Source organism: Plasmopara halstedii (assembly GCF_900000015.1).
Source record: "Plasmopara halstedii genome assembly, contig: Scaffold_323, whole genome shotgun sequence".
Taxonomy (NCBI): Eukaryota; Oomycota; class Peronosporomycetes; order Peronosporales; family Peronosporaceae; genus Plasmopara; species Plasmopara halstedii.
Genome location: NW_020187244.1, coordinates 1,884,235 through 1,895,274, shown reverse-complemented (window position 1 = coordinate 1,895,274; position 11,040 = coordinate 1,884,235). Strand labels below are relative to the sequence as shown.

Genomic DNA, 11,040 nt, shown 5'->3' with positions numbered 1-11,040 from the left:
CATTTAAAATAGCCACACAGTCAACCTAGTTGTATACCGGTACGTACCTTCTCTAATCGCAACAAAACAGGTAATTTCAGGATAATTGAGCAAGACTTAATTTAACACAGGGGAATACTCCAAAAAAGATGACCAGAACGTGAGAAAAAACAGGTGTATACTACTTCGAGTATACATATGTATAAATGTACATGTATACATATTTGTGTTGTCAAAAAACAGTGTAAGAATACATCAAGTGCGCAATGGTAATGGCCGATGGGTGGCTAGTTTGACCGCTAAAAAAGATCCTAGTGCGTGCTGGAATAGCAAGTAATGCAAAGTTAAAAATTAATCTAGCATGAAATACTTTGCCAGACAGCCATAAGATACACAGGTTTGCTGTAGTGGTCCACATTTTTGCAAACACTGCCTCTATGAACTGTTTTTTTAAGCTGAGCAGTAGGCCAATTGCGTCTAATAGCCTGGTTGGTGAGGCATTTAGCGCCGTACATCATTCTGAGTGAGCAATAATGCCGAATTTGGAGCATTGAATTTTCTCAACTTGTTGTTTGTTATCCACGCGTCACCTTTCTGAATCAAATACAACCGCGTCGATTGTGAAAATGTCAAATCTGCCTCTTTGTTGCCACCGTGCCTCTAATCCCTTTGAATCCCCACTCTACTACTTTCTTCCTTTAGTCCCTGACTCGTTCGATCGAGACATTGATACGTCAAAAACACCTTCGTTAGCATCTGACAATTTGCTTATTAATTTCAACAGCAGTTCCTGCTGCTACAAATATGCGTACCAGAAAGTCAATGTTGACATGGATTAAATAACAGTATCTCCGTCGCAAGATGCTGGGGTATCCTATCCGTACATACCAACTTCAATGCTTTTGTGTACTGTATACTGTTTTTGATAGGGGCGCGCTGTACGTAATCGCACAACGCTCCTAAATCTATTAGGGACTTCTGATGGCTTCACAAAGCCTGATACAATGATGTTAACATCTGACAGACGTGGGATTTGATTCTTACCGTTCTTTGGGTAAGTTGCCTCTTTTACGGCTAGTCCTATTGACCGTAACCTCCACATGGTACAGTAGAACCAAAATTCACATAGTAAGCCGCACTACTCCTTCTAGGATTCGATGTATCTTCATGCGGGGCACCTTGTAAGCCTTTGTGTGATATGATGATTCTTCTTTTCCGAGCCGAGAGCAAAGGTTGCGCACATGGTGCATATGATTGCAATACCGCAAATGATACATATGCGAGCACCGAGGGGATGCAAAATATCCAAGAGATCGCTCTCCTCCGCACTGTCATTACTACTGAGGCTCGCAGTGTCTGGCGCGCTCATTAAACTATCATTCTCAGCACCCCGTCTGTTCTTCGCGGCACTCCGCGTTGAATGCGATGACCACCACTACCTTTATAAAAAACAAGGCCACGAAAGAACTCGAAGAAGCCACACTCGTTTGGAGTCCCTCGAGCCGGTATCTATTCAAATGAACGTCTGATATTCAGGCAATAATAGTCGTATATTCTGCTAGACCTTGTCCCCTTGACGGAGAGATAAGAATTCCAAACACATTCGATATGCTGTGTAAGTCGGTGCGGGCTCTAGCGACATAAATCGATTCCGATCGTTCCATGTCGGTGGTGTCTCATTCAAAGAGGTAGTAGAGACTATTCTCTTGTGCGTTCACCTTACATCGAGACCGCACAAGCAACATGCGCGATGTCGCTCCTTTCGAAGCAGAACGAAGTTTTGGCCGTATCAACTTTCTCGAATCACAAGTTCGAATTCATCAGCCAACAAGGACCTGGACGGTCAACATCAGCAGCCTGACGGTATGTGTCATAAATTTCCTCACCGATGCTTGTTTTGGTCGGTTCTTGTTATATCTCCCCCGTGTACTCTCATTGCTGACAAACGCCTAACACCTTTGCCGCCAATTCAATAATCTCTCGGAATGAAATATGGACATAAGCTTTTCAAGTGTGTTGAGCTGTCTCTGTGACGAATACCTTTCCCAATCACACAGAGATTCCTTGGTAAATGGGTTGTCCACAAGTGCTACTCTATGTAAATAACTAAAATTTCTTAAGGTAACTAATACTTAAAGTCTGCTGTTGCGATTTTTTTCGATCAGCAGTCGTTTAACTAATCAAAAGCTGCACCTTTTTTCGGGCGAAATAGTGCTTACCATTTGCCTGAGAAGCCTGTGCATTTATTTGTGAGAACAAATGAAATCCTGATAATTGCGATTCAAAAGGGATTACTTTTCAATCGCAATTATCAGGATTTCATTTTGTTCCTACTGTTTCCTAATCAAGGCTGGCTATAGAAAAGACGGCCGGCTCGATAAACGCACAGATATACTCTCATGAAGTCACACTTGATCTGTCTATAAAATCCGAAAATGATCAAAACGTATCATGTTTCCATATCTCCTCTTAACGTGGTCGTATCTATGCCAAATTTCTCTGCCGGAATTATGTACAATCAGGTCTGAAAACAATGATAGGACAAGAAGGCGCCAGTACTGGCTAGGCAAGTCAAAGTACCGAATCAAGACCAAGTATTGTCAAGGATCAGCAAGCAGTACTGTTGAGATGACACCGCTTAAAGCTGCTGAAGAACAATCTTGCTGAGATTTTCACGTTGATGTTGAGATCATTGACAGCGTAAAGTATTGTCTAGTTCTGGACCTAGATTCAAAATTAGACCTTTATCAATGGCGTGGTTTGGACATCACGAGGAGCCACCTGTCAAGAGAAAGTCAAAATCGATAGGAGCTACGCTTTTTTTGTGGAGCTCTAGCGATTATGTATCCACCTATACCAGTAGCGGAAGTGCATTCGACACAAGCACAATGCTGCGATAAGTTCCGTACAAAACGTTGGCTTGTCTTAAATTATTACCAGTAGTTTTGCTAGTTGTCTTGAACACGATTCGCAAAGCGGAATAGGTGGTGATACAGCTTCAAAATGAATGAAACGCGATTGCATATCGGAGTTTCGGAGAGTTTCCCTAGCGGAACAATTAATGATAGCATTGTTGACTACTGGTTGGAAGTGGAAGCAATTGACTGTATGAGTATTCCCATGCCAGAGCTGTTGGAGTGTAAGGGCGAGTGTTAGGTGTATACAGAAGGGCGGGGCTGTAAATGCTTGACAAATAATTTATCCGTTGCACGATCTGGTGGCATCGGTATGTCAGAACTACTGGGTTAAATCCCCGGAATTGTTCAAAATTAACAGAACTTGTAGCTCTAGGTCCCCTGGCAGAGCTCGAATAACAGAATCGGCACTAAGTCAGGCTCTTGGAATAAAACAAAACAGAGCGAATATACGCTGCGATCTCTAGAATGTATTTTTTCTGAGACGAGAAATGGCTTCTCTTAGGTTTGCGTTAAATAACGCAGCAACAAATCTCTACAGGTTTTGCCAAAGTTACATACGTTATTTGCCAAAATGCTGGTGCATTTGACTTCGAATGCCACGAAGTGCGGTCCTGTAGAACAATGCAGCACGCAGTGTGTATCTCCTGAGATTTGGTGTGACCGACAAATTAAACACATTTCTTACGTGGGCTTCATCATTGATTGACTGGAGTTCACTTTCAACACGCATGGACAATAAAAGACGCCCACGATACCTATCAGAGTCAAACCTTTCTCATTACAACGTGCACTTCAACCCCGTAGCACATCCGGTAAGAATCAGATACTGCTTAGTTTCAGTGCGTCGGAGATGACACTGAACCCTACCACTGCAGAGTGAGGAATGAATTCAATCTCTGTAGTAGCTACTGTAAGGGGGTTACACGTCCTCTGATATGTATGGGTGTGTAACACAAGATGGTTTGCCCGTACAAAGGTGTGGTTACACAAGTTGGTACAATCACACAGTGTTGTGGCTACACCGTAACAAGAAGCCACCAGGTGGCAGGATTACCAGTTGTAATATATATTACTATGTTTATTATGTTTTACTGTATAAATAAGAAAAATCTAGGGCCTTGGATATAGGCGGCTCTGCCTCAACTAAAGCGCATAAATACAGTTTCGATTACAAACAGAGGAAGAATATTTGCCTTCACTAAGGTTTTGGGTGCTCTTGGAAGTAGCGGGTTGCGATCCGCTACACTCGTACTGGTTCTGGCAAAAAACGTAAGGTCGGTGGCCTCAGCTTGGCTGTTTCTAAACAGAGCAACGGCAGCCCCTCTGCACTTGGTAGAATTCGTAGTCAATCTACGCCTGAGTCGTTACGACTGATCCTCTCTGAGGATGAAGCAATTCTTCTATTTGCCCCAGGGCATGCAGGACTGGCTTAATAAGCTAGTATCCCTGTTTGGCCCTGTGGGTGTGGAGCACCTTGCTTTGCATGGACCCAGAGCAATAAAAGATCGCCAAGAGGCGTTTTCAAATTATGAAAATGCTCTGCTAGAGAGCCTGCAGCAAAAAATGTCGGCGTCGACTGCTTTCATGATGCAACCGTGGACGGCGGGCGGCTTCTCCCAACCCAGGCCGCGCATGGTGAGCCTTCAGACCTCTGAGGCTAAAGAAATAGAGAATATCCTGCTATCGGTGTGAGAGGCCGAGATGGATATGAGATCCGCCATGCTCCAAATCGAGCAGCAGCGTGTGACGCAAGCTATCTCCAAGTTAGGGGTCGGGTGAAAAAATGGGCACTAACGCACGGTGCTTCGGTTGAAGCTGCGGGCCCCTCCTAAAAGGAGCAGAAGCGTCAGCTTTTGCGAGTATTTTCGCCTGATCAGGCATATCGCGTGCGATCGATTTCCTTGCTACCCGACAGGGCAAGGAGTTGGTGAACTATGTCCAATAGTTGAGAACTCTTATTGCCCAGATGGCAGCAAATCCTCTCATCGGGGCGGCCAGAGTGACCGTCGTTATGGAGGGCCTTCGCACTGACGTGACCAGAATGGTAGTATTCTGTGTGCATATGCATGTCTTGGAGAAACAAAATATGTGGCATAAAATACCGAATTCAACTATAAGTCGGTACGTCTTGGTTGATATGCACAACCTCAGAGCTCGTCGAGCGGGCCTGAGCCAATGGACCTCAGCTATATAAGAAAGAGGAGGGAGAGCTCCAAGCTGCTGAGCTGCCGAGCAGCCTTTTAACACCCGACAGCGTTTTGTCTGTGGAGACACCCGCCACCTTGGGCTAGTTGCCTCCTGTGCAAGGCGCGTAAAGGTTTATCGAACCGACGTCCCGCTTCAGACCGGTCTGGTTTATTGCGGGGAAACCACAAAGCCCAGTAGCCGCGGGCGCACTACTTGGGAAGAACTGAGTTCTGTTGAGCCTCAAAGTGGTAGAGGGCAGCGGGGCCTAGCCCCTAAGAGCTCCGTGCTTTTCAACACGGAACGTGTGTGGAAGCCGGGCTTGCTGGTCGTAAAAGTGATCGTGAAGGGCTATGATATGCCGTGAAAACAATTATCGATTCCAGGGTGTCAGGCAATAATCCTCGACACATTACGATCGAAGGAAGTCAGTTGTAAGCTGAGGTGCTGGAAGCGCGGTTGAGTGACACCGTAACTGTTCGCTAAGCAACCGAGATATGTGTCACTGAGCCGAGGGTCCCTGTGGACCTCGGTGTCAAGTTTCTTGACTTCTATAGCGTGGAACGCTGCTTAGTCCTAGATTTGGTTGCACTATACGACCTTATCCTTGGTATGGCATGGTCAGAAGACTATGAGCCATGGATCAACTGGAGGTCGAAGACTTTTGGCGCTACGCGTATGTCTCCTGGTTGAGCTTTGGAGGGTCATGAACCCACCTCTGCTAGGAAGCAGAAGCGCTATTGGCGCGGACACTGGACCGAGACGGCCACCTTACTGGAGATCGGAGTACCCGAGCTGTCGAACACCGAAGGTGTATTGGACAAGAGTCCCGAGCATGGATCACGGGCGGAAAGTAGAGTGGCACATAATGCGCAAGTATCAAATCAATATCTGCATGCCAAGGGTGGCACGGTCCGCCAAAGGCCGAGGCATCGAGAGTGAAGCCCCAGTGATGCTCGTGGAATGGCATGTAATCCACTGAACGCTGCTCACGTTTCGAAGCTGTACCTGCATACAAAGAGTGGCACAGTTGGACGAGGTTGAAGGCATGCCCTTGTGATGCGCGTGAAGTGGTACGTTATCCACTGGACGAAGACTGAAGGGCTTAGCTCTTTGTCGAATGTTGTTTATGATATCAGGGCACCGGTGGAGCAGGAAGTGAGGCTAACGCTAGATGACACATGAGTACTGGTCTCGTCGAGACGTACAGCCTCTGCGGAGAGGCGACTGCAATGCCGTAGGTTATCTGCAATGCGCAAAGCGTCAACCCTGACCTAGGGTGTGTCTACCGTAGACGATAGCACACAGCTATACACCTTTGTCAACGGTATGACTGGAGGTGAAGACGGTGACGTCACCCCGTGGGAATTCCTGCGGTGGATGTTCTTCTTGAGCTGGACGAGATGGCATTCGAAGAGTTTGACGGTGCCTTGAACGCAGGTGGTTTACCCGAGTTGGTCATTATACGACCGAACGAGGATATTAACTCGTCGTCGCTTCTGGCTGCTGCTGTTTTGGGGGACACCAAGAAGGTACTGAGCCCAAAAAGTGGATCGTCGGTCCTAAAGGATCCCTCAGATTCCTAATATCCTTTGGTAAAGAAATTTCAAATGTCGTCACCAAAGACCCGCCGTCAGTCCTACTTCCGGACCACGGTGTGCGTCATCAGATTGACCTGGTCCCGGGAACCAAATACTGCGCAACTCGCCAATGGCCCCGTCCAAGGAGTAGTGTGACGTTATTGGCGCCTTTTTGTGGGAACACGACGCAGGAATGGTGCGTGAGAGCAAGGCTCCCCATTCGACACCCACGTTTTGCGTCCGGAAGCCGAACGACAATTGGCGTATTGTCCACGCTTACAAAATCTAAACGCTGCCACCATTCTGGCACAGACCCCAGATCCTAGAAAGGATGTTATGTAAAACAATATGGTTGGCTGTACAAAGTACAGTGCAGTCAACTGGGTCGATGGGTATTACCAATTGCTCAGGAGAGCGAGTGATATTCCGCTGACAGCGGTGTGTACTCCGAGTGGGATGATCTAGGAGTGGCTGGGTGGCTGGTGATGCCCCAAGGGCTGTCAAATGCACCAGCAACATTTGTTCGTCTTGCATCGCGGTGCTTCAGGCCCCATAGGACGTATGCACTCACATACTTCGAAGACATCTTCGTCCACAGTGTCTGATGACAGATGAGAAAAACTACATCGTTCATTTGAGAGCGGTGCTCGTGTGCATGTGAACGAATAAATGCAGAAAAGTGCATCTTAGGCGCTGAAGAAATCCTTTTTATAGAGTGCTTCATTGTAAACCATGGCCTTCGATGAAGTTTACGCTATGGTCAAGGCCATTGTGGACTGGCCGATTCCAAAGAGCCAAAAAGATCGCGTGACTAGCCGACTACTTGCACAAGTATAGCGTGAATAATGTGATTATGGCACGGCCATTGTCGAATCTACCTATGAAGGAGGCGGAACCTTGTTGGGACACCACTTGTCAGGTTAAGGGTGTACCTGCTTAGCTTCAACCTGTTTGTGATCTACACAGATCATGCTTCACTACACACACTGCCGGAATATGAGCTTTTTCACCTCAGATGGTGACGTCGTCAGTTATGGATTTGATCCGTGCCGCATACGTGGGTAATGGTACGTGTGTAGCGCATGCTACAGGCTCTCGGGAGCAAGGATTGGAATCTCGGACAAAAACTTGTCAGCGTGGTTGCGCGCACGGTTACATCGATATTCGTTTAATAATGGATTGCTGTACTATAGCCGATCTAGCGGATACGCCATGAATTGTGGTTCCACGCTATGATGATGTCTTCTCTATGAGGCCCACGACACCCCACTCAGTCGTATTTTCGGTCGTGGGAAGACATACAGCTCTGTGAGTTGCCACTACTGGTGGCCAAAGCTACAGCTCTGTGAATTGCCACTACTGGTGGTCTAAGCTGTACAAATGGACGAGCACAAATGTGCGCACATGTGATACGTGTCAGAGGGTGAAATCCTCTCCGAATGCGACGGCGCAGCTGGCCAGTTTACCGGTACCCTTCGGGTGTTGGTTGACCATGAGTATGGACTTTGTGCTTGGCCTGCCAAAGGACTCGGCGGGCAACACGGGTGTGGTGGTCTTTGTGGACCGTTTGGGCAAGATGACTCATCTTGCGGTCGTGCAGGACATTATCGACGGTGTAGGTACAGCAACGCTGTTTCTGGTGCTGGTATTCTGACATGGACTCTTGGAGTCAATTGTCTCTGACAGAGACCCACAATTCACTGGGAAGTTCTTGTCTACAATATTCAGGGTGCTGGGCACCGAGTTGACTACGTCGACAGATGACTATTCGCAGACCGATGGTCAGAATGAGGGTGTGAATTGCGTCGTTGAAGACGCTCTTCGCAGCTTCTGCTCTGAGACGTCGAAACACTGGAGCGCGATGCTGTCACTTGTAAAGCTCGCTCTGAACAATGCAATACATGCGTCAACCAACTTTACGCCATTCTATGTGAAAGGGCTTATTAATGTTCGTGTCCCTCTGACGCCGCCATCCCATGGCTCAGGGATTGTTGGGGGGAAGCCGAGCGGCTAGCTGTATCAGTCCCCTCACTGTCCGTAGAGAAGTCAATGACTTTCTGTTTATCAGACTGAGTGTCGTATAGCACGTTCGCAATGCGATCGCTGAAAGCCAGGGTGTGCACAATGAATAGGCAGACGAAAGAAGCAGAGGAACTTTTAGGTCAGAGACCTGGTTTTATCAAATGTTAAGAACCTTCCTACACCGGTAGTCTCTACTGTCTTTAAGACAAAGCTCCGTCCACGGTTTCTTGGCCCTTTTAAGGTCGTGACCAAGCGAGGTATTGCGTATAAGCTAAACCTTCCAAGAAGGATGCGCACCCACCCGGAGTTTTATGTGCGCTTGCTTAAGCCGTACCGGGATCCGGAACAAGTGAAATGGAAGCGTTAGTGTCGGGGCGGTGCCCATAGGTGCTCGAATACCCATAAGCTGAACCAGCAACTGGTTTTGGGCACGGAGTGCAACAATACCCGTTTCTAACGGCGCCAGGCGCTCCAATGTTGCACGAAGTGACGTATTCGTCTCCTTGACGGTCTGGAGTCGCTCCGATACAGCGCAATAGTCATCAACGTGAGGCAGTCGGTGCACAAAGTGCTTCAAGCTCTCGAAGTCATTCCCACAGCGGAGGGCGACCTCGGCAAGATGTTTGGCGGAGTATCGATGACGACGGAATATGTCCTCAAATTCACGAAGAGCATAGCGAGTAACTGGACGGCGATCGACTGAGAAGTCATCGTCTCTACTCGATAAGAATAGTGGCGTCCACTATCACGTGAAAAGTTACACGCTATAATTGCGCAAGTAGTTGGCGAGACTAAGCCACTTGCGCAAGTCCTTTTTGTTCCTTGGAGCCGGCCAGTCCACAATGGCATTGACTATAGCGGTATCCGCTCGAAGGCCATGCTTCACAATCAAGCGCCCTACAAAAAGGAGCTTATTCAAGGCCTAAGATGCACTTTTCTGCATTAGTATACATTCGCATGCACTCAAACACCGCTCTCAAATAGACGATGTGGTTTTCCACATCTGACATCATGTTCCCCGTACGACTGAGGACGGAGATGTCTTCGAAGTATGTGTGTGCATACGTCCGATGGGGCCTGAACAACTCCGTCACAAGACGATTAAATGTTTCTGGTGCATTTGATTTGACAGCCCTTGGGGCATCACCAGCCACTCCCAGATCATCCCACTCGGTGTACACACCGCTGTCCGCGGAATATCACTCACTATCCTAAGCAATTGGTGATACATATTGAGCATTCCGATTACTTGGTACTTTGTGCAGCCAACCATATTGATCTGTAGAACATTCATGCTAGAAACTGGGGTCTGTGCCGGAATGGTGGCAGCTTTTAGATTATTGTAAGCGTGAACGACATGCCACTTGCCGTTCGGCTTCCGAACACAAAATGTGGGTGTCGAATGAGTGGACTAGCTCTCACGCAACATTCCTGGGTCGTGCTTCACACAAAAAGGCGTCAATAAAGTCACACTGCTCTTTGAACAGGGGCCATTGGCGTGTTACGCAGTATTTGACCCCGGGACCAAGTCAATTTGATGACGCACACCGTGGTCCGGAAGTAGGACCGACGACGGGTCTTTGGTGACGACATTCTAAAGTTTCTTCACCAAAGGATAGTATGAATCTGAGGAATTCTCCAAGACCGACGATCCACTTTTTGGGCTCAGCACCTTCTTGGTGTCCCCCAAAACAGCAGCAGCCAGAAGCGTCGACGAGTTAATATCCTCGTTCGGTTTTATAACGACCAACTCGGGTAAACCACCTGCGTTCAAGGCACCTCAAACTCTTCGAAGGACATCTCGTCCAGCTCAAGAAGAGCATCAACCGCAGAAATTCTCACGAGGGTGACGTCACCATCTTCATCTCCCGTCATACCGTTGACAAAGGTGTATAGCTGTGTGCTATCGTCTACGCGGTAGACACACCCTCGGTCAGGGTCGACGCCTTGCGTATTGCAGACAACATACGGCATCGCAGTCGCCTCTCCACAGAGGCTGTATCTCGACGAGACCAGTTTGAACACGCACTCATGTGTCGTCCAGTGTTAGCCCCACTTCCTGCTTCACCGAAGCTCCGATATTATCTACAACATCCGACGAAGAACCGCTAACTCCGCAGTCTTCGTCCAGTGGATACCGTGCCATTCCACGCGCATCTGAAGGGCCGTGCCCAAATGCCTCGGACTCTGTCCATCACGCCATCAATGGCATGCAGGTACAGCTTCGCAATGAGAGCAGTGCTCAGTGGTTTTCGTGCCAGTTCACGTGCATCACGGGTGCCTCGCCCTCGATGTCTCGGCCCTCGGTCAACCATGTCACGCATGACATGCAGCGACTGCTCCAATAAGTGATCCTC

General features: G+C 48.0%; 1 protein-coding gene across 1 annotated transcript; it reads right to left on the bottom strand.

Moving 5' to 3' along the window:
• Positions 1-480: 480 nt before the first annotated feature.
• PHALS_08875 (uncharacterized protein) lies at positions 481-735 on the bottom strand (the record flags this gene model as incomplete). Its single annotated transcript, XM_024724302.1, has 2 exons — positions 481-573; positions 661-735. 2 exons carry the CDS (start codon positions 733-735, stop codon positions 481-483), a joined length of 168 nt encoding a protein of 55 aa, XP_024575193.1.
• Between the last annotated feature and the right edge of the window lie 10,305 nt (positions 736-11,040).